We start from the raw sequence: 25,103 nt of genomic DNA on the forward strand, positions 1-25,103 counted from the left end.
CTCTCCATTCCTCGTCGTCTATATCCCCCAGATCATTTTCCCAGCACGCTCGTAGTTTCAGCATTGGGTCAGTCCAGTTATTCACTAATTTTTTATATGTGAGGGAAATTGCTTTGTGGTCCATTGGATCTAGTAGTAGTCGGTCCTCCAGCGGGGAGGAATCTGGAAGGGGGGTACCCCTTGGGCGAGCCGAATCAATGGTATGGCTAATTTGGAGATATCGAAGAGTCTCCGAAGGTGCAAGGTGATACTTAGCTTGAAGATCAGCAAATGTGTTTTTTTTCCCCTTCACCCACATGTCCCCCACTGTGGAGATCCCGATTGTGTCCCATTTATCAAAACCCGGACAGGTGCTGAGGCTACCCAATATATCAGGTTCCCAGAGAGGGGTTGCCCTTGTCAGGCGGTTGTGCCACCCCAGCTTGCGCTGAATCCCATGCCACACTTCTACCGTGCGAGCCGTGGGGCCAGTCAAGTGTAACTTCCTTTAGTTAGTATATAGTACCCTATTGTAGCCCCCTTCCCCATGAGCCAATGGTCCGTGCGGAAATTGGGATCATCGTGTGGACCAAACACCCATCTATTAATGGCCGTCAGCTGCGATGCCTGATAATAGAGACGCATGTCCGGCAACCCTACACCTCCGTCATACCATCCCATGGTAGGTTTGTTTATGGCAATTTGTGGAGGTCGGCCCTCCCACTATAACCCCCGCACTACGTCTTAGTGAGAAGTATGAGTCAGGGACAGGATTGGGGGCGTTTTGCAGTGCATAGAGAAAGCGCGGGAGGGCGAGCATTTTAAAGAGGGAAGCACAGCCCAAGAGAGTAAGGGGCAGCGATCGCCAATGCGTAACATCTAACCGCAACCGCTGAAGTGGCACCAGCAGATTCCGCCTGAAAGAGAGATTAACATCGGATATAATAAAAATGCCCAGGTATCGAAAACCCTGTCTTGCTACTGGAATATCATAGCCCCGCGGACTATATGGGGGTTCACCCCAGAGTGCATACATCTGGGATTTGGACCAATTTATCTGATATCCCGAATGCGCACCAAATATATGAAAGATGTGCAACACCATTTGCAGCGAGCGTGCTGGAGAGGCCAATTAGAGCAAGATATCGTCCACGTAGAGCGATATTCGGTCCTCATGATCACTTGTCCATTTTATGCCCCTTATACCCGGATCTCCCCTGGTCCAGACGGCAAGCAGCTCCAGTACCATGGCGAACAGAAGCTGTGACAGCGGGCAACCTTGCCTTGTGCCACGGCAAAGGGGAAAAGAGGCAGAGCGATGATTGTTTACTGTGACGTGCGCCGTAGGCTGCGTATGTAGTAGCTTGATCCATCTGATCAATCTGGGTCCGCACCCCATGCGAGCCAGGACAGCAAAAAGATATTCCCATTCGATAGTATCAAATGCCATAGTGGCATCTAGTGACAATAGGAACGCTTCCTCCTCTAGGGTGTCTATTCGCCCCAGTGCCCCATGTACGCGTCACAGATTCCGAGCCGTATTCCTACCCGGCATGAAGCCAGATTGGTCTGGAAGAATCAAGCCATTAAGATATGGGAGGTGTTGGTTTGCGAGGAGCTTGGCAAGGATTTTTGCTTCCACCGTAAGCAGCGAGATAGGGCGGTACGATTTGCAATCCTCAGCAGGCTTTTCGGGCTTGTGGATAATTACAATGGCAGCTGTGTGAATATCAGCTGGGAGAAGCCCCGTTTCATAGGATTCTTTATATAGGCTCAACAGGTGGTGCGCTAGTTTTGTCACCATCGGTTTGAGGAGCTCGATAGGGAGTCCATTAGGACCCATCGCTTTGCCGGATTGAACATCTTGTATTGCTTTTTGGACCTCTACTTGAGAGATATCCGCCTCCAGTGCTTCTCTATCCTGATGCGGGATACACACTACCTCTATGGTGGCAAGGAGATCTGCTGCCATTGAGGCTTGGGAGGCCTGAGGGACCGTATACACTTCCTCAATATGGGACACAAAAACGTCAGCAATTCCCTGGGCGTCAGTTATCAGAATGCCGTCAGGGCTCTTTATTGCTTGTACCCATCTCGCTGCATGTTCCTTGCATTCCAGCCATGCCAGGAGTTTACCCGTGTGCTCGCCTTGTTCGAATATCCGGTGGCGAGTAGTTAAGGAGTGCATAGTGGCCTCCTCAAAGGGGAGTTGTCTGTAATCCTGTCTTTTTATTTTAATACTGTGTTGGGTTTCAGGGTCAGGGGCCCGAGACATGGCCTCCTCCATGTGCAATATGTCCCTTTCCAGTTCGACCACCCTCTTGTTTCGCTTGGTTCTGTGGCCCGCCATCAACGACAGTGCCGTGCCCTTAATAACCGCCCCGTACGCTCCCCAAATTGTCACTACTGACGTGACCGAACCTACATTTTCAGCAGAATAGTAGTCTGTATCTTGTCGGAGGCTTTCCTTGATATGTGGAATCTTCAATGCCAACGGTTGTATAATGATTGGGCCGGGACGCCTAGTGTGTTGTGCGCCAAAGATCATCAAAATGGGGGAGTGATCTGATATCCCCTGCGCCAGGCAGGTGGATTCAGTAAAAGCGTCTTGGGCATGAGTGAACAGATAGTCAATACGTGATTGACTACCGTGTACCCCTGACTGAAACGTGAAGTGCGTGTGGTGAGGATGTGACCACCTCCATATATCTACCACCCCCAGATCATTGGTGAATTCCTGGAGTTGTGAGCCGCGTGCCGGGTCAGGTCTAGGTGGGAGTCGGTCATGTAGGCTGTCCATAGTCAAGTTGAAGTCACCCCGCAATATTAGCGATCCCATGGGCAAGTCTAGCATCAACGCCCCCACATCCTGCAATGTCAGACACTGTAATCCTGGTGGGCGTACACTGAGACCACGTTAATAACCCTCCCTTCCCACGTGCCCATACTTGCTGCGTATCTACCCTGTGCATCTGTCCAGGTGTTATGTACCACATAGGGGCAGTCTCTGCGTAGGAGAACCCCAACACCTCTAGAGCCCGTGGTAAAACCAGAATGTACTATCATTCAGTATCCCTTCCTGTTCAGGGCCATGCACGAGTTCCCTATAAAATGGGTCTCCTGTAACAGTACTATGTCAAACGCATGCCGATGAATATATTGTAGGACAATACCCCATTTAATTTTGTCCCCCAGTCCATTTATGTTCCACGTGGACACTCTAAGTCCCTGACCAGGCGCCATCAGCATATGTCAACAGTGTAGCTACTTCGTCGGATGGACCGTCCCTATGTGTTTCTCCTGAGTCTTCCTTCACAGCGAAACCAAGTCTGTCAAAGTGCATTACGATGTTGTGAAATACAATACTGATATTAAAAGCATTGATGCCAAGTGAGGTGCCAACTGTCCATGAAGCATCATGCACTGATGCAAAAAAAAAACAACAGATCCAAACCGCACACCCCAACCCCTATTGAAATCCCCACCCCCTCCCTGCACAATGGGACTAGAACCGCCCGCCCACCCAACATGCAGAATGCCTGTCGCCCACTCTTAAACAACTTTGGGAACGTGAGCAACCCCACTCCCTAAAACATTGTGCAAAATACAGAGTCTCTGCCTCGGCCCCACCGCTCCCCAAGGTCAAACCCAAATCAATGATCCATCTGGGCCTACACATCAAATTTGTGGCGCAATTCTTGTACAATCACTGGGACCCTTTGGCCGACCCAGGTGAAACACGAGCCCTAGGACAAATTCAAATGAAGAACAGTAGAGGTGCCATGGCACTAAATTACCCAATAAGGCCCCCATAGTACGGGGTGTGTCCAACAGATTCTTCCCAGACTTCGAATACAGCACCCCCCTGTGTGGCCCTGGGAATCTGGATCAGAATGCAGAGGGGAACGTCTCTGCTGGCGCCAGTCTTCAGCTCCATCGGCAGCGGAGGGGACTTTATGCGATTTCTTTCCGACTGTACGCCAGCCGTCTAGCCAGTCCCAGGCATCCTCCGGCCTAGTGAAAAATCACAGTTTGCCGTTTGCTTGCACCCTCAGTTTGGCAGGGAACATCATAGCATATTTAATCTCTTGGTTCCGGAGGGCTCGTTTTACCTCCAGGAAACTGCGGTGTTGTTTCTGCACCCTCAAAGTAAAGTCCGGAAAGAACGTGAATTTACTGTTCTCAAAGTTCAGAGGGGGGGACGATCTCCCAGTCTGGAGGATAACATCGCGGTCTCGAAAGTTAAACACCCGGGCCAAGAGCGGCCATGGGGGCGCACCCGGCTTTGGACGGCCCCCTGGCACGCAATGTGCCCGTTCAATGGAAAAGCATTTGGAAAGTCCTCGTGGTTGCAGATGCTTAAGAACTGGTTCCTCCACGAAAAGATCAGCGGCCTGCCCCTCTGCACGCTCTGGCACGCCAAGAATGCGGACGTTGTTGCACCGCATTCCTCCTTCGTAGTCGTCCAGTTGTAGAGCCATTGCCTCATGAGAAGTGCGCAATTCGGTCACCTGTCGTTTAGGAAGGGTAGTATCGGTGACTAGTTCCTTGGCGGTACTCTCCACTGTGCCCAGTCGCTCCGCCATTTTCTTCATATCTTCCTGAATCAGAGCCACCTCTGTTGCCACAGTATCTATCCGCGTCTCGAGGGAGGTCCTTACCGTCATGATAGCCTCGAGCATATCCTTGTTCGTGGGTTCCGTGGCCTCGTTCGGGCCAACCGAGTCCCCCCGTTACTCTCCCTGTTGCTTTTGTCATGCAAATTTGTCCAATTTGGCCTGTGTCGCCATCCGGTTGCTGCGTCCAGACGCCATGTTATGTTTGTCCCGGTGGTCGCCTCACAGTGTGGGGGTACGACAGTTACTCCCTGCTGCCTGCTGTGGATCCTTCCAGTCGGCCTGTCGGTTTTGGCGAGTAGCACCCCGTCCGCAAGACACTGTCACCACTTCACTGTGACCACCACCTCTCAGAGGAACCCAGTTCTGCACTTTCTTTAACTGCCCCCAAGCCTAGCAGCCCAACTCGAACCATGTGCTGCCTTCGATCTGTCTAGCTGCCAAGGCACCCGCACAGCCCGCTCCACCAATAGTGCCTCACCCAGACTGGCCGCCTGGTGGGAGGGTCAGAGTGCCCGACAAATCTGCGAGGTCACACCAGTGCCACAGGCCCAGAGCTGTTCACAGTAGTGGCAGAACACTCCTTCCCTCAATGTGTCACACACTCCACTAGGCCCCTGCAGAGAAACAATGCTGGGCCCCGGCACTCAATTGGCAGAAAACAGTGCAGTAGTGACTACGCCGGGCGCCTAGGGACATGCATGGGGTGGCTCGCCAGGCGGAGGTAGCCCTGTGAAAGTCCAAGGCCTCTATTGCCCAAAGCCTCTACGGTCCCCTGGATAGTCCCCTGTCCAGTTATGCAGCATGTAGGATGACAATAACTTCAGGCACCAGGGCTGCGGGGAGGTTCCCACCCGGGTACGCGTACTCACGGTGGCGTAGACACACAGCAGCGCCATGTGGCCTCCCAGATCAGCGTCGTCACTCCGTCACCTCCGTCTGTGCCAGGCTGCTTATTTCACCCCACTAGCAGGTTTCAGGGCGGTGGAGCGTAGTCAGGGCAATGGGCTTGCGTGATTTATTCTTCCGGCCTCCACGTGGGCCAGGCCTCAGCAGCGGTCTTGCGTAGTCCCCCCCGCCGCCCGGCGACACCTCCGCCAGCGAAGTCGTCTCCGGTGGATACGGTGCATGGAGCCCTCCCCGGACCACAGCCTCAATTGGCCCCAGATGTAGCCCGCACCTCGCGCGGCAGCCGCAGCTTACAGGGAGTCCCTGGGGGCGATGATTCGGCCAGGGGATATCAGATTAAGCAGATGGTTCGGGAGTGGTGCTCCGGAGCTCAGCTACCGAGCGGCCATCCGCGTCGGCAGTTAGCCACGCCTCAAAGTCCTTAATAACTCTTGATGCAACGATTTCCAAACTTCTGGCCTCATGATTCCAGCAGCATGAACTAGGTATAACAATTGCCTTGAAAGGAGTGCTCTGAACCATGAGGAACCTGTGCTTGATGGATCCATGATTGGTGCCACCACTGCAAATCTTAACAGAGTTCTGTGGTGCTCTGAGAACTGTAGTTTGTCTAGCTTCATCTACATATCTGGTGTAGTGCAAGCTTAGCAGCCCGAAAGCCTCACACCAAGTAGTTCCAACAGTATGGATGTACCACTTACATCCTCTCAAGCGGAAGACTCGAGCACCATTGAATTTTGGAGGAGTATGTCTCCAAGTTGCCTTTAGAATACACTACTAAACGCAACCATGGATAATGACACATCATTGCATTTAGATTGAGGGTATCATGGAAAATCACCCATAGCAGTGTGAAATATATTAACTTTAGTAGAAAAGTAAATGGAAATGACCAGTCTTTCTTGTAATGAAGAAACAAACACCAATATCTATACACTATAACATGGTATGACATTCATCCTTTTATCATATCATGTTTTTCAAAAGATTTTCATTCTTTTTATCTTAATATGTTTATGGTCACCACTTTTAAGCAGCAGCGAGTTTATTTTTCTGCTGTTTAATTTTGTGGCATAAGCTTGCAATAAAATAATTTTTAAAAATGTAATCCGCACCATGTTGCCAAGGTCAAACCTATCGGCTTTGCCAATACTGATTTTAATTTGTTGAAAGATGCAATTTAATACAGTACCTTGTCACATTTGTTTCCCAGATCAATGAACAAACACTTCTAACAGATCCCTTTTTTCACAGGCCCTGGGTTTCCAGTTACTTCAAAAACATCCCGATGCACATCTACTGCCAGCCCATTGGTGGTGACCGTCCTAAGAGAAGATACAGGATATTGAAATAAAGTTCAAGGCAATCAGTCAAAAGGATGCTTTGGGTCTCCTATTATGTGCTTCTAATGCTCATGTTTTATATATTTCAACAAACAAACACGTTTTCACCGAAAAAAGTAATTATTTTCATGATACATCGTTTTTTTGTAATTTGCTGCCTTCCAAGCAGAGATAAATGTTTAAAATCTTTCCAGAATTGATGATAATGGGTTTTTTGTCAATACTGACCTAGATTTTATGTTACCAGAAAAATAAAGCATGTGGCAGAGTACACCATAAGGACAAACACCTGTCTTGTAGTTATGGTAACAACACAAAACTGAATAGATATCTGTAATTAATGTGACCTTGTAACAAGGACTACTCATTGAAAGAAATGAAAATGTCAAGATTTGGCATGTCATAAAATGCCCATATTTATCAGACCTCAATAAATAGCAGCTGATAATCGACTATATGTTTATTCTTTACTGAACATGCATTTTTACAGCTGTTTAAAGTGATCCACAGTCAAAATGTGGCTGGAATCTCCACAGATTCTTCATCAGACCTTATCCGGAAACGTAAACATATATAGCTGTATACAGACAGTGCATTTCATATCCTGAACTGAGGATGGAACTCGAGGATGGACTGTAGAATGTGAGATCCTAGAAGGCGGGAATCTAAGTGGAGGTGAGTGGAAGTGGAAATTTTTTTTTCTACATTGTGTGTCTATAGCGACATGCGTTGATACAGGTGATCTTTACTGCCTGGAGTGAGGTTTTCTTTGCGGTGATGGGGCCTCTGGAGGTCCCACATGGAAGGGCTTGAAGTGTAATCTCATGCTCACGGACCATCTGACAGCATTTATTTCTAGATTGAGGATATTCTAATTGATCTGGAACTGAGCTGAGTGTGCATCAAGCCTCCAGGTGAACATTGTGCACCTCATATGGAGCTGGATGTGTGGCGCTCTGGAGTCACTGGCATTCACCATACCTGGAAAGTTTTAAGTGTAGCTCTTTCATGACTTGGTTTCCCATGAAGAAACATCTGAAATCCATACTGCGTACCCAATTCACAAAGGTAAAGTTAGACCAAAAGTCTAACTTTACTACTTTTCAGTATTCACGAAAGGACATATGAGTAGTATCTTTACGCCTGCGGAGTTCTGCACTCGAGGCTTCGCCCCGAGTGCCAAAAATTCTCACATGGGGCGGATTCTCCATACTTAGGGCGGAACCTCTGCAATTGAGGCAGGGAAAGTGTAATTACAAACACATGCAGGCAATTAATGCCACCTACAAACCATGCACTTCAAACCACATAAAAGCAGTACACATCCATGGTTCTGTTCCTTCCAAACACATTTTTCATCTTCCTACTTGCACCTTGACCATCTGCCAAGTGTCAGCATATTGAATGTCAGGAGGAAGAAAAACTTCACAGAGGAGGAGACCCAAATGATAGTAACATTTTTAGTGGAGAACTACGAAAAGCTCCATGGTCTATCTCCATACTTCACCAGTGCAACACGGAAGGCTACCCTATGGCAGCAGTTGGTTTATGCAGTCCGTGCATTGGGGGAGGATATCTGGACCATCACTGACATCAAAACAAAGTGGCAGGATGAGTGAAGACGTGTGAAGGAGAAGTTCACTGGGATAGAGGTGGCCAGAGCTCTCCCTGCTAGACAAAGTGCAACCCATCTCTGTCTCACACCAATTGAGAAGGGCATCCTCTCCACCAGGCACACCCCCTGCTGCATGGGCTGCCTGTGACTGATGACCTTATTGCGGTAATAGCTAAGATGTGATTTTAAACAATGGACCTGATTCACAAAGATCCTCTGTAGTTGTGGCGGATGCTCCGCACTTGTGGTGGAATCTCAGTAGTGAGAAACTGCAGTGCCAAGATTCTGCCATGACTGCGGAGGCTCTTTGTGAATCTGGCCTAATAACTTTATTAGTAACATGTTTAATATGAAGTGCAATTGTGACTATGGATGTCTCTTCAAGTTTGTGCAAATATTCATGGTGAATTCTGTTCTCATGTGTTTCATCTTGTCTATCATACTACATGTCCCAGAATCCTAAGTACTGCAAATTTTAACTTCCAATTTCTTCTTCAGAAAATGTTGACCATCTCTGCTGGTGATTTCAATGAAGCTTTGTAACTGGCACATGAAAGTGTGCATAAATTTGTAAACGTCATAGTTGCATTGTAAATGTAATTTAGTAGCTATGTTAAAAGTTGTACAAAATCATCATTTGCTGTATTTGTCTGTTGACTCTTCATTTAATTTCCACATCCAGCCAGAGTAAATCTACCCACTGGAGCAGAGGTTCCTGCACTGTTGGAATTGAACCCTCCACCAGTGGAGGGTAGCAGGCAACAAGACGAGGATGAGGAGGAAAAAGATGAGCAGGTGCTGGTCGTGGAGGGGGACATGGATGATGGAGAGGGCATCGTTGACCCACTGGCCAAAAGACTGAAGGCTACATCAGGTCTGGCCAGAACTAAACCGCCCACTTCCCTTCTGAGGATTGCCCGCTGTCACCAGTTAGCCAACCAGCCACAGAGTTCACCTCCCCCAACACAACCATCACCTCCTCACAGCCATCACACCCAAAGTCAATGTTTTGAATCTACTACGCAGTCCTCCCATTACAGTGCATCCCAGGCCTACTGTCAAGCATCTGAAGGACATTACACCACTGGTGAGGTGCCTGTATCCCCTAGACATTAATCTCCTCCCCACTGCCTCCCACTTGCCACCCCTCACCGTACTGGTGGACCTGACGGTCATATCAGAGGGCGTCCCTTGCGGAGGGGGATGGCAGCTGCTAATGTTGGCCACTGGGAGGATGATTTTTTCCAACAACAATCTGATGTGAGGTAGAACATTCATGCAATAGGGGCTACTCTGGCTGACATTTCAGACTCACTACAGGAAATCCCTCAGATGATTGACATGCATGCCCTTGTCTTGGCCAGTATTGTTTAATGTTGCCAAGACATGTCGAGGATGCACCATGACCAAATAAATATGCATAGAGAAGAGAGTGCAAGACATCATGCTTTGGCCTGGAAGATGATAGAGGGCATGTTGAAAATTTTCAAAGTCTTCCTTCACGGTCAAATCATGGATGGGACCCAGCACACCTACTTGTACCCAACCCCCTTCAGCCCATGTACCATGACCTGCATGGGCACATCACCCAACTTCACAGGCATGTTCACGACCTGCCCAGGCATGTCCCCCACCTATAAAGGCATACCTCCACTTGTACAGGTCCCCCTTCAACTGTACAGGCACTCCACCACCTGAACAGGCACCCCCCCACCTGTAATGGCAACACCCGCTTGTAAAGGCACCCCCCATCTATACAGGCCCACCCTCCTAAGCTAAGCCAACTAACCCACCTGCACGGGCAGATGCTATGCACTCATCCACACATCTGTACCAACCCAGAATGCGCACTAACTCACAGAGATTCTCACCACCACATTTGCGAAGTAGCAAGAGATATACCCCGTGGCCAAGGTATGTAAATAAGCTTTAGAATGTGCACCAATCAATTTAAATGGTTACTCTGGTTGAAGGATGTTTTTTTGACTATAAATGTGTGTGAGTACTACATGTTGATTTATAGGACCATCCATGTTACAAGGTATTATGTTGAAAGTATAGCAAAACACCTACAGATGTATACTTAACCACTTTGAATCCAACATATATAATGGAAAACACAAGACAGAGAATTGGTTTATAATAATATTTTATATTTAGCTCAAATTCTTAGGTGAAAAGGAAAGCTTCAAAAATTAAGTCTATTCTGTGCAGTTTTTTACACAGAATAGCGGTACTGCCCCATTAAATATTATTTGGGACGCAGTAAAGGCTACACTTCGCGGGTTAATAACATCTAAAGAAATACCAAAGCAGAAGGCAAGAAAGGAGGAGAAAATAAAACTTCAAACTGATCTCACGGAGGCAACCCAAGAACACTACAGGGTTAGATCAATGTACTCTGGGCAAAAACTTTACGAGGCTAAGAGCAGGATGAGGGATTTTTATTACGTTCTAGGTGAAACTAATAGTAATCTCTATGCCCAGAAGATCTATGAGGAGAGCGAATACACAGGAAAGCTCTTGGCCTGGCAAGCCAAAGAAAAGCAGGCTCGTAACAGAATAGATCAATTAATTAACCCCACCACTAAATTGTATGCTAAGACCACAGCCTCTATTGGCGAGCTGTTTTTAAAACACTATGAGGGAGTCTATCAAGCGACCGAAGGGGCCTCATCTGTTTCCATTGGGGAGTTCTTAGAGCAACAGATAATACCGAAATTAGATGATGGGGGCAAGAAATGCCTCATAGAGGACTTCTCACTGTTAGAATTAGATGAGGTGATTAGTTCCCTCCCCAATGGTAAGGCTAACGGTGATGATGGTCTTCCGATTGAATTTTTTAAAAAATTTGGAGGAACCCTACATAAAGAATTTTTACTTTTACTAAATGATCTACTCCAAGGAGGCTCCCCGCCAGACTCTTTCCACTCAGCTGTGGTGGTTAGCATTTTAAAAAAAGGAAAGGACAAGGAGAATATAAATTCATATAGACCCATAAGTCTCCTAAATACAGATTATAACATTTTTACAAAACTTTTAGCAAATCGATTGAATAAAATAGTGGGATGTTTGGTAGCTAATGACCAGTGTGGTTTTATTGCGGGCAGGCATCTCCATTCAAACACGAAGTTTGTATTGGAGGCACTAGATTTTTTTAAAACTAATAAAGTGAAGGCTCAAATCTGGCTTTTAGACGCGGAGAAGGCCTTCGATCTAGTGTCATGGGACTGCCTTTTTGCTATTTTGCACAGTTTTAATTTCCCGGAGGCTTTTATTATTATTTTAAAACATCTATATATGGATTCTAGGGCACAGATTATCATCAACAATTCTCATATTGGGACATGTCTGGTCACTAGAGGCACGCGACAAGGTTGCCCCCTGTCGCCAATTTTATTCGCGTTATTTATCGAACCTTTGGCGATTGCGATTAGGAAAATACGGACCGACACAGTCCCAGTAGCTGGCATGACTAATATAAAATTATACGCCGATGATATTGCCCTTTTTTTAGACTCTAAACCCTCTAGTCAATTGATGGGTTATAAAATTTATGTTAATAAGACGGAAATTATTCTAGTAAACTGCACTGTAGACACTTTAATACCAGAATTCAGGCAAATATACAACCCATCCCCAAAGAGGTATTTGGGAATATTTATATCGGATAATTTGGAAGATCTGTTTTTATTGAACTTTTTACCTCTGTTAAAAAAGGTTGGGTCTCTTCTAGATCGTTGGAATTTACTACCCCTGTCGTTAATGGGGCGAGCAGCATTAATACGAATGTCGGTTTTACCTCTTTTTAATTTTTTGTTTGACGCCGCACCTTGTGCAATCCAGGTCTCCTTTTTTAATAAAGTGGACGCCCTGATCTCCTCCTTTCTCTGAGCTAAAAAATCTCCTAGGCTTGCACGCAACACTTTATACCTCCCTTTTGCACAAGGAGGGTTGTCCCTTCCAAATATTAGAGAATATTATTTTGCATCCTTTGCACACCACAGTTTTAGGTTTTTTTTTTCAGACACTAACGTGGCAGACAATTTTTTTATGAAGAAGATGCTGTCAGAAGTAAAAATAATTGATCCGATTAGAATCACCAAAGACCCAAAGAAAGTTCGTTACAAGTTCCTTCAGTGGATTTTCAAACAGAAAACTCAGTTTTTGAAATTTTACTCTATTCCTAGAATAAGTAATACAACGGATTTGAACAACTTTAACTTTGGAGAAGAGGGAGGTATGGATAGTAAAATATTAAATCTCTGGAAAGAAAATGGCTTTGTGAAGATTGAAGACTTCCTCACTGGTAATAGGTGGAAGTCATGGGATGAAATCTCCAGGCAGGTACATCATTCTTATTCCACCTTGAATTGGTCTTTCTGTATGTTCAATCCAAGGCTTAGAGAGTTGGATATAGGAAATCTATACCACAAAGAAAGTATCTCGACAGCTTTGAATAATAATTTTTAAAAAAAGATGAGTATCTGGATTAAATTATTAAAAGTGGGCAAAGGGCAGGTATTCTCCAGTAGGATCATTGAGAGGTGGAAAAAGAGGGAAAATGTTGAAATCAACAAGCTTGTATGGGATAAGATAAATAAATTTAATAAAACAATTTTACGCGGCGCGTATTTTAGACGCATGCAATTTTACAATAAATGGTTGATTTATAGAACTCCCTCCTATCTCCATAGCCTCTTCCCCCTAGATGCTGATAAATGTTTCCGGTGTGAGGAGAAAGGGAACTGTAAACATATTGTCTGGGAATGTCCTAAAATCCAGCCATTTTGGAAGGAAATTGAAAAATATCTCTCCCTTGAGCTTAAAGCCACTATTATATTTGACAACTTGATTCCTGTACTAGGTTGCTCTGTGAACCATACTCCATATGACGAGTCCTTTTTCATAGCCTCTTTAATAGCCAAATCCCTTATTTTGCAGTCCTGGAAAACCAATCAAGTACCAACTTTCCAGGCTTGGAAGGCAAAATTACTACGAATCCAGGGCAGGGAAAGAAAATACGCATTGAGATCAGGGGCACTTAAGAAATATGAGAAGTTTTGGAGTGTGTTTGAAACGTAGTCTTTTCTATTGTATTTTCTGACAGCATTCAATTTTAACTATATTATCTTAAATAATAGTCTGCTAGATTGTTTTTCATTATGCATTTTGCGCTTTACAATTGCACATTGCACTTTACAATTATGATCTGAATTGTGCCTTGTACCGTATTAATTCTATCACAATTGTGCTGTGTATCATTTATTCTGTTTTTATGAACTCTCAATAAAAAGAATTAAAAAAAAAAAAGTTTAATAAATACTGTCCAATGGAAAGGGAGAAAGGAAAACGATTCTTCTAGAACACGGGTACTCATAGTACAGCCCGGCAAGCCTTCCTTGGCGGCCCGCGGACCTTGCAGACATCTTACCTGTGTTTTAAAAAAATGTTTTAAATAGTGTTAGCAAACTCTGCGGGTTGCAGCAGCCCGGACTCTGAGACTCTGCTCTGTGGGGGCCGGGGGATTCCAGTGATTGTCAAAGTGGAGATGCAGGGGCGCTAAGAGGTGAAAAACAACAAAGCTTTATTAACATGTAAATGGTCTTTTAAAGACCTGTGAAGTACTCGGGTGCGGCTTTGTGTGTGCGCTGTGCGCTGGGAAGCTGTCTCAGCCCGGGCTGACACACACATGGGGGAGATGACAGAGGGTGACAGAGGGAGGGAGAGGGAGGGAGACAGAGGTTGACACAGGGTGACAGAGAGAGGGAAACAGAGAGGCGCAGTCTGGGGGAGATAGAGGGAGGGAGACAGAGGGGGAGGGAGGGAGGGAGGGAGAGGAAGGGAGACAGAGAGACAGAGAGACAGAGAGAGGGAGGCAGAGGGGGAGGGAGACAGGGAGGGAGACAGGGAGGGAGACAAGGTGGGATACACGGAGGGAGACAGGGAGGGAGACAGGGAGGGAGACAGAGGGAGGGAGACGGAGGGAGACAGAGGGTGACAGCGGGAGGGAGACAGAGGGAGGAAGACGGAGGGAGACAGAAAGGGAGACAGAGGGAGGGAGACGGAGGGAGGGAGACGGAGGGAGGGAGACAGGGTGACAGCGGGAGGGAGGGAGGGAGACAGAGTGTGACAGATGTTGGGAGAGGAAGGGAGACAGAGGGTGACAGAGAGAGGGAGAGGAAGGGAGACAGAGAGAGACAGAGAGAGGGAGGCAGAGAGGGAGGGAGACAGAGGGAGAGGGAGGGAGAGGGAGACTGGGAGGGAGACAGAGGGAGGGAGACGGAGGGAGGGAGACAGAGGGTGACAGCCGGAGGGAGACAGGGAGGGAGACAGAGGGAGGGAGACGGAAGGAAAGAGGGAGGGAGATGGAGGGAGGGAGACGGAGGGAGGGAGACAGAGGGTGACAGAGGGAGGGAGAGGAAGGGAGACAGAGGGTGACAGAGAGAGGGAGAGGAAGGGAGACAAAGAGAGAGAGGGAGGCAGAGAGGGAGGCAGAGAGGGAGGGAGACAGAGGGGGGACAGAGGGAGGGAGACAGAGGGAGGGAGACGGAGGGAGGGAGACAGAGAGAGGGAGATGGAGGGAGACAGAGGGAGGGAGACGGAGGGAGGGAGAAGGAGGGAGACAGAGGGAGGGAGACAGGGAGGGAGACAGAGGGAGAGGGAGGGAGAACGAGGGAGACAGAGGGAAGGAGGAGAGGAAGGGAGACAGAGGGAGGGAGACAGGAAGAGGGAGACGGAGGGAGGAAGATGAAGGGAGAGAGACAGAGGGTTATAGACAGAGGGAGAGAGACAGAGGGAGGGAGAGAGACAGAGGGAGGGAGACAGAGGAAGGGAGAGAGACAGGGAGGGAGATAGAGAGAGAGACAGAGGGAGGGCGACGGAGGGAGGGACACAGAGGTAAACAGACAGAGGGAGATAGACAGAGGGAGACAGACGGAGGGAGACAGACGGAGGGAGGGAGACGGAGGGAGGGAGGAAGATGGAGGGAGGGAGACGGAGGGAGTGGGACAGACAGAGGGAGACAGACAGAGGGAGGGAGGGAGAGAGAGGGAGACAGAAAGGGAGGGAGAGGGAGGGAGAGAGGGAGAGGGAGAGGAAGGGAGGGAGAGAGAGGGAGGGAGAGAGAGAGAGAGAGAGAGAGAGAGAGAGAGAGAGAGAGAGAGAGAGAGATGTGTGTATGCCAGGTCTGGTGGCTCAGTGGATGAAGGCGTCTGCTGCAGGAACCTGTGTTCAACCTCATGGTCACTTTTTTTTTGCTTTAGCCCCGCCCCTCCCCCTCTGACCCCGCCCCCACCGGTGCGGCCCTCGGCCACAAACCACACTGTAAATTTGGCCCCCGAGAGAAATTTTGTGAGTACCCATGTTCTAGAAGAATGGGCAAGGGAACTTGGAGGGGTTGGGCAATGTAATAAAAACCCCTCAGGAAGCTTCAGGTCAACCAGTCTATGTACAAGGGCATAAATAAAATGTGGTCCACATCCAAAACATTGTCTTAACATAATAGTCCATGGTTAACTTTAAAACAAATGCCCACCCCCAAGCCACATGTAGTTTTCCTATGACTGTTGAGGCTTGGGGGGGACACAGTCACTAGTCATCCTCGCTGTCCTCTTTGATGACAATATTGAGATCCTTCGCACTCTTTCTGGCCGAGGCAAGAGCAAACACCCCATGGGAATAGTAAAACCCCATGGGGTAAGAGTCAAGAGGTAGCAGGGGAAACAGGGAGGAAAGACACAATAACAGTGGCCTGGGTGGGTCTTGAACAACACAGACAATATGGCTGAACCCAAGGAAGTGATGGAGGCATTGATGTTCTCCAAAAGCCTGGATTGTGATTCAACAAATAAACAGATCTCATCTCTAATCTCCTGTTAGCCCTGAGAGATCACAGTCCCAGGAGCGGCAGGTGCAGGTAAGATCGGTAGGGCGGTGGGGCGGGGTGGGGGGAACTCGACAGGCGACGACAAGGGAAATGTTATTGTTTATTTAATTTTCCCTTGTTATTTGTCGAGTCCCCCCCACACCTCCCCACTGCTTTTACCTGAAAGGGCTGCTCCTGCACAGTCCAGGCATTATCACCTGTCCCCATCAGCCCCTGGGGTGCAGCTGCTGCAGATCAGAGCATATAAATTCTCCCTACTTCCATGGACAGAGTAATTCCACAGTCATACGCGCATTCACTCACCATACGCTAGGGCCCATCACACCAACATTCATTCTAATACTCTATCCACACTGAATATATGAGAGAACTCCTGAATCAATCTGCATCTAATCTGAGGTCAATGCAACCTAATTGATTTGTCTCGAGTCATGATTTGAACAATAAAGAACACATTTGAGATCTCAATAAATTGACAAAGAAATAACCACCCGACACTGTAATTCAAACAAGAAATTACTTTATCTAAATTAGTTCAAATGAAAAGTCATTCAATAGCAAAATCATTATTCTCATAGTTACCTATTCTAGCTAAATGTCGTATTTTAGGTCAGGACAGGTCTCTCAAAGTCTCTTGAGTCGCCGTCCTCTCAATCAGCATCGATCCTCTCGAGCATAAGTTCGGGAAGAAGTGGCCTTAGACCCTCTCTAATCTAGTTATATTTATACTAAAACTTACACATTAAAAGTTACAAACAAGCTCTAAACGTCCGTTGAGCAGGGCGAGCAGGAAAGGATGTTAGCTCGCAACATTTAGAAAAGTCTCCGCTCTCGAATATCTCAAAAATAAAAACACGGAAGAGGAAACACAAACTAAATTTGCAACAGTCATAGATGCTCTTCTCCGGAATCATAGTGAAGCCACGGCAAGTTTATCAAAATGTTCATTGTGGCTACTGTTCTCTCCCAAGGATAGCTGGCGACGAGCCCAGAGCTGCTTTCCTCACGGAAACTTTTGATACAGACAGAGGCCGAGGTCAGGTTTTCAACCATATTCAGCGAGGCCTCTCTTCGTATTTCATTTACTCAAATGCAGGCTGTAAATATCGGCCATCTTTCACTAGGCCAGAATGGACAATCTTAATTAAAAGAAACACAAAACAACGTTACTACATCGTATTGATTATACAGTGTTAATTCCCACTAATACCCTTATGTGTATGTAATTATCTAGCCATCTGCAACACAAAAAAGCATTAAAGCATATTATTTCAAAGCGCAAACATATAACAAATAACACTTTAGCCACACGTATTTTATTAATTAGCTCACCAACTTAGTTCACGTATTATTTAAGCCATACAATTGCTTTCCCACGTGTAATTCTTTCATTAGTAAGGTTGATTAATCAGAAAACTTCAACAAAATTAATATCTAGTAATTATTATTCTTTAGTAATTTTAATTATGACATACAAAAACATAAGCTGATGTTCGGGTTTGAACAGAAAACCCTGCTCCAGCAATCCCCCCTTTGGTGATATATTATCACCACAAAAATCCAACCCAAAAAATGTAGTCCCCTTTTCTTAGGAGAAATTCAAATGTCTTTTTGCATTCATGCTACACACCAGTTTCTCTTTCATCATCCCTTCTAGTTTCTAAGTACATGCTCTCTCTAAATTCTTCTAATTCTATTTCTTGCGGGTCTCTTTTTGACCTCTTTTTAAGATTTTCTTTTACAATTTTCTTTTTACTCCTCCTATTTCTACAACATAAACACCCTAATCTAAGAATCAATAAAGCAACAATTAAACATGTCAATGGAAATAATATTTTACCAAAAATGGTACTACCTATCTTAGCAATAAAATTCTTAACAGCAATCATCTTATTAGCCATTTTAGTCCAGATACTTTCAGCTTCCAGTGGTACTAATTCTTCATGCAAATCAGTAATATTTTTGATATAGACCTTCAGATCTTTGCTTTCATCAGGAATGTAAGTGCAACAATGTTGAACTTTCAGCATTCCACAGACTCCACCCTCCTTTGCCAATAGAATATCAAGGGCAAGTCGATTCTGCATAGACATGGCGCGTAAGGCACTCATCTCTGTATTTACCAATAGAAACCCTCCAGCGGTGCTTGTCGATAAGCGATCCACCACTGTTGACAGCTTCCGAATTCCATATGCATTTAATGAAATTTCCACTGCTGGAATCAAAGCTCCAAAAATATCTCCTACAATTTCTGACCAAGTTTCTCTCTTAAAGCGTGATAGTAAATTAATTTGTTTTGCATCTTCTATTCTATCCATATGAAAAATCTTAGGGAAGACCAGGCCAACATAACATGTGCCATACCAATGGTCTGGCAACCTGTAATAAGCCCTATTCCCACAAATATAATACACTCCCGGGAAAACTGGATCTTCTCCTCCTTTGAAACCCCATCCTGTTGCAATAAAGTATGTATCATGACACTCACTAGTCCCAACAAAATAATTATCATATTGGGATTTCCTTCTGGTAATGCATAGTTTACCCTTCTGTGGTGCATCGAAAGCCAAAGTTGGACTGGCCCCATTTTTCAACTCCTTTCCCATCTCAATGTCCCATACTGTCTCACTCATTTTATATCCTCCTGCCTTTTCATGCATGCTCACTCTCCTTTTCTCCACCATGTCTAGGAAAGCTTTTTCTTCTTCTTTCAAACTGCAAGTTAAATTGTTTCTAAAAATGTAATCTAATGTTAATTCTTCTGTTTCAATAAAAATCTCACCAAAAATGTTAGCTTCTTTAGCAGGATTCAGTTTCTCATTCATAGGCAATTGCCCAAAAATGTTATCCTTATTAGACATTTCATAATCTATTTTCCCTAACAAATAAAAAACACTACTCAACACACTACACGAAATCCCATACGTAGCTGGAAGATGATGATAAGTAACTCCCTCTGAAACAGATGCAGGCAATTGCATACAGACGTAGCAATCCCTTACTTCCATTGTCTTTACGTATTCATACAACAATTTTGAAAAAACATTACTAGAAAAATCATTAATTGACCTATCCTTATGTATATACATATTGCTAATTCTAGTTGGCACTACTTTTTGTGAACTCTTCCCTATATTAGTCATATTCTCAGTATGTATTCCAAAAGTGTCTATTGTAACTCTAAAATTAACTAATAAAGCAAGTACACTCCATAGTAGCATTAATAATCCTGTACAGCAGCAGCACATTCTACACCATCTTTTTAAGAAGGCACATCTACTTTGATTATTTCCTGTGTTAGCCATCTTATTACTTTGGCAGCGTCTTTTGACTTAGCCTCTACTACTCCACTACTGAATCTCTAGCTAATTTTTAGTTTTCTTCTTCTTCACTCTTCTCCAAGTGACTCCTTCAGTTCACTCAATTTGGATTTTCATCACTTTTCACTTCTTCTTCAGCAACATCAAATTGTATCAGATCTTCAATATCCTGAGCCTCTGACTCTCCTCCAATGTCAGTCAAGATAACTTTCAGGATTCCAACAGTTTTCTCTTCCTCAACCACTCGCCGTAAGGTCCCCTCTGGATTTCCTTGATTCTCTGCCTCTTCTTCTTCTTCAGACAGTGCCACATACGTCCATTCCGGTGACCTATACTTCTGGTTGGGCTTTCTGATTCTCTTGATCTCCTCTGGTTCCTTTGATTTCTTTTGTTCTTCCTCTTTTGCTTGATTTTGACTTGACACTTCGTTCACCTGTTCAGCTTTCGATGAATTCCCTCGTGTCAGTCGATACCTCAGCCTCTTTATCTTATTAGGCCAAAGATCTCCCTTTACACTCCTTTTCTGCCTCACTTCTCTATTGTTTCTTTCTCCAATCCAAGTTCTCTTTCTCAGAACTCGACCCTCTGGTTTCTCATTCTCACTCTCATCTGATTCTGTCTCATTTGCCTCTGGTTCATCAACGATTTTCTCTTTTTCCACAGTCTTCTTCTCCACCGATTGAGATTTCCCTACTGCTGTCCCTCCTCGGGTCTCCGACACGCAATCTTCTTGCTGTCTACTTGTCCCTTCACCTAGCTTATCAAGAATGTTCCCTACACCTCCTCGGGGGTCTTCCGCAATCTGTCCCTCTCTATCTTCTTCTGACCCTACTTCCTCAGAAATTATCTCAGGTGGATTCTCAATCTCCTCATCTGACTCAGGTGTAGTCTCTGTGGAATTGCTCTTTTCTCTTCTTTCTCTTTCACTGCTCGTTGGAACTTCAGGCACTTTCCCAGAATCTGCACTCTCCTCCGAGGTTCTCAATGTTCCTCTTGAAGTCTCTCTTGGTAAGAAAAAAGAATCACCTGACTCCTTTTCTCCTTCCCCCCTTTCAGGATTCTTTTTTCTTCTCACTGTTTCAGTGTCTGCATCATCACTGGAATCTGACTCTTCAAAGTACTCTTTACCAGTCCCATCTTTCGGATTCGGAACTCTCAGAGTATGACTTGCATGAACCCAGTTCTTCACTCCAGCACACTTCACAGCCGTCGTAGTTAGAATGACTTGTCTTGGCCTTCCCCACCTTGGAACCAAGCAATTTCTTCTTCTGTGCACTTTTATTCTTACCCAGTCCCCTGGACTTAGATCATGGGCTTGCTTCTTTTCAAGTGTAGTGGCGTCTTCTCCAACCTGGTGAAACACAGAATGAACTGCGTCAGCCAGGCCTTTACAGTAATCCAAAATCATGTCATCAGTTATTGTCATCAATTTGTTGACAGGCACTAATGCATGTCTCATTGCTCGCCCCATCAATATTTTATGTGGACTCAACCCCGTAGTCCTATCTGGAGTAGATCTAATAGTCATTAGCACTAGAGGCAAGACATCAGGCCATTCATCTGTTCAACAACGCCAGAAGCCTCTGGCCTGTATGCACAATGTAGCTTCTGCTGTATGCTCAATGCTTCACAGATTAAACCCATGAGCTCATTGTAGAAGTGTCCCCCTCTGTCTGACTCAATTGTCACTAGGAACCCGTACCTAGGAATCAACTCTCTTAACAGCAACTTGGCCACTGTTATCCCATCATTTCTCCTAGTCGGATAGGCTTCCACCCACCTTGAGAACAAACAGACTACCACTAGAACATACCTCAATCTATTGACCTGTGGCATTTCAATGAAATCTATTTGCATTCTGGTAAAAAGACCTCCTTCTCTGCCTATTGTTCCTAGGCTCACCACTGTCTTCTTTCCAGTATTGAACTGCTGACAAATCAAACATCTTTGACAGATGCTCTCTGCAATCAGCCTGAACTTTGCATTGTACCAGGTCTGTTTAAAAGACCTAATCATAGCATCCCTCCCCAGGTGACCCTGGCCATGATACATTCTTGCCATTGTTGACAACATGGAATTTGGCATAACTGGTCTTCCATCTCTATAGATCCAAACATGATCTTTTTCCCTTGGAGCACACCCTGCTTTGATCCAATCTCTCATTTCCTCATCTTCTGCTTCATCCTGCAACTGCTTCACCTCATCCCATGTTTCCAGGACATTAGTAAACATCACAGAACAAAAAGACATTTCCTTTTCTCTTCCCTTGTTAATCGTTCTTTGCACAATACTGTGCTATGTCATTTGCAAAGCGATTACCAAGAGTAACAAAATCATCTCCCTGTCCATGAGCAGCACATTTTACAACCGCTAGTTCTTTAGGCAGCTGTATCACCTCAAGCAATTTCCCAATCACTTCAGGATTCTTTATAGGAGTCCCACTCGAAGTCAAGAAACCTCTCTGTAGCCAAAGCTGGCCAAAATCATGAACCACTCCAAATCCGTACTGACTATCAGTCATCACAGTCACTCTCAAATTCTTCCCAATTTTGCAAGCTTTTGTCAATGCCACCAATTCAGCTACTTGAGCAGATCTAACTCCTTTCAAAGATGAAGCTTCCATAACTTCTGAAACCTTGCACACTGCATATGGTGCACTCAGCACACCTTCCTCTGTTCACAGACATGATCCATCCACAAACAACACATGATCACTCTCAGGTAGAGGCAAATCTCTTATGTCTGGTCTCGGTTTTGTACAGTAATCAAGCACATCCAAGCAATCATGATCAACATCATCTCTCACACTCACATTTTCAGCATCTGGCAAGAGTGTCGCTGGATTCACATTCACACATCTTTCAAGAGTCACATTTGATGCTCCCAGAATGATTTTCTCATATTTAGTCAGCCGACTATGTGACATATATTGAGTTCTACTTCTTGTCAAAAGAATTGCCACATCATGAGGTACAAATACCCTTACAGGATATCCCATTATTATACCCTCACTCTGTTCCAAGCTTCTGCATGTAGCAGCTACTGCTTTCAGGCAACCTGGTAAACCCACAGCTACTGGGTCAAGTGTTGATGAGAAGTACGCAATTGGCCTCTTCAGACGTCCATGTTTCTGAATTAACACTGAAAGTGCACATCCATTTCTCTCACTACAGTACAGCTCGAACTCCTTCTCATAGTCTGGCATTCCTAGAGCAGGAGCTTCACATAATCTGCTCTTTAATTCTTCGAATGCTGCCATTTGTTCTGCATTTAGTTCCAAGGGGTCTTTTACCTCACTCTTGGTCAATTTAATCAGTGGCTTTGCTATCAGGGAAAAGTTACTTATCCACTGACGACAATAACCCACCATTCCCAGAAACATTCTTACCTCTGTCTGGGTCATTGGGGCTCTCATTCCTCTGATAATTTTGATCCTGTCAATGGTCACTTTTCTCAGACCTTTTTCAATATTGTGTCCAAGATAATGTACTTCTTTCTCGCAAAATTGCAATTTGGCTGGAGATACCTTTAACCCTCCATCTGCCAGATGATTCAGTAAAGCTATGGTATCCACTTCACAAGCTTCACGTGTCTTTGATGCCACAAGTAGGTCATCGATATATTGTACTAGTACTGAGCTTTCAGGCATGATCAGACTCTCCAAAGACTTTTTCAACAACTGATTGAAAATCGAAGGACTCTCTGTATACCCCTGTGGGATACGGCACCATGCCAAAATACGCTGTCCAAACCGAAATGCAAAAATCGGCTGGCTATCATGATGCAATGGAATTGAAAAGAAAGCATGACACAAATCAATTACTGTGTACCATTCACCATCATGAGGAATCTGATACAAAATCACTGATGGATTTGGCACAATGGGACAGCATGATACCACAATTTTGTTAACTTTTCTCAAATCCTGTACAATCCTGAACTTCCCATTAGGTTTCTTCAACCCCATTATTGGTGAATTACATGGGCTACTCAGTAACTCCCTCAAAACACCTTGCTGAATCATCTTGTCAATTATAGGTGTTATTCCTTCAATTATCTCTGGTGTCAGTCTGTACTGTGGGATATTAGGGTAAGTGATTCCCTCTTTCACTGTAATTTTTACTGGATCTACATTATTCATCAATCCCACATCTTCTCCAGTAAAATCCCAAACTACTGCTTTTACTGTGTTTCTCAACTCTTGAGGCAAATCATCTGGATTAAACACAGCATATGTTCCAACAATCTCACTTTCTCTATTATCTAGAGTCATCCTGTACAAAACATCCTCATCTGGTGTCTCAAAAGCTATTCCATCCGGAGTACAAAAAATTGTGCAATTCATTTTACACAATAAGTCCCTACCTAACAAATTCACCGGACTAGTGTCGCACACCACAAATCTGTGCATATCCGAAAATTTCCCTAGTCTTACCCTTACTGGTTCAGTAAGACGAGTCTTAATCTGTGTATTAGCTACACCAACCACTTGGATTGCTTCGTCCGAGAGAGGAAGATTTCTTATATCTGCTGACCTGACAGTTGATCTTGTCGCTCCTGTGTCTACTAAAAAAGTAACACTCTCCCCATTTATTTTCCCATCTACAAATGGTCCTGCCTGGTCTATTTCTAGAGTTGCTCTAAGTATGCACTCTTCCCCCTCTCTTCGGCACCGTCAATAATCCCCTTCAGACTCACTCCCCTCATTCTTTAACCAGTATTGCTGTACTGGGTTAGTACATCTCTGTTTGTTTACCTGCTCATCATTGTAGAATCCTGAGTCCTGGTTATATTTCTGGGACCCTCTATTCTGTGGCAAGGGCGGTTTTGGCTCTTGACTCTGCTGCTTGACAACCTTCTGCTGTTGCTGCTGATGATTACACCCCTCGTTCTGCACCTGCTGATTCAAAGATTTATTCTCATTACTCACTAATGGTGGATTTGTACACTCGGATCTCCAATTGTCCACAGTTGTGACACGGAAACTTTTTTTTCGCCTCTTCTAAATTCCCTTTTCCTTTTCCTGTTCCATATCTAGGCCTATTTCCTGGATTATTTGCTTGTTCAACCAGCTGTGCTTCTTGTCTTTCTGCAACCTTCACCTGTGCCCACATTGCTTTCTCCTTCAGCTTTCTTTGTGTCGCCTCAATTTCATCACTGAAGTACTTCGCATGTCTCAAGATCTCATCAATCTTCTTACTTTGCCAATCAACTGTTTGCTCACGAATCATTTCACTGATTTCAGGTCTCAAGCCATATACAAATCTGTATACAAAATGACTCAAATCCTTATCACCCAGGTGTTCATCTCCACTGAACTGTTTAAAAGCCAGTATTAACCTTTCATAGAAAGCATGAACTGATTCCTTTGCTTCCTGATGTGTTCGATCTATCTTAACCCAAGCTGTCTCTTTAGGGGGTACCTTATTCTTC

At 45.1% G+C, this 25,103-nt stretch overlaps 1 protein-coding gene across 1 annotated transcript in view; it reads left to right on the top strand.

Annotated features, from left to right (window-relative positions):
- LOC146855025 (uncharacterized) overlaps positions 1 to 7,148 on the top strand; it is a 153,590-nt gene extending 146,442 nt beyond the window's left edge. Inside the window, exon 4 of the mRNA XM_085650551.1 lies at positions 6,759 to 7,148. Coding sequence (XP_085506677.1) covers positions 6,759 to 6,858 — 100 coding nt within the window. The 3' untranslated portion in view covers positions 6,859 to 7,148. The remainder of the gene's footprint in view (positions 1 to 6,758) is intronic.
- Positions 7,149 to 25,103: the final 17,955 nt, after the last annotated feature.

Source organism: Triturus cristatus, chromosome 4_1 (assembly GCF_964204655.1).
Source record: "Triturus cristatus chromosome 4_1, aTriCri1.1, whole genome shotgun sequence".
NCBI classification, from domain to species: domain Eukaryota; kingdom Metazoa; phylum Chordata; class Amphibia; order Caudata; family Salamandridae; genus Triturus; species Triturus cristatus.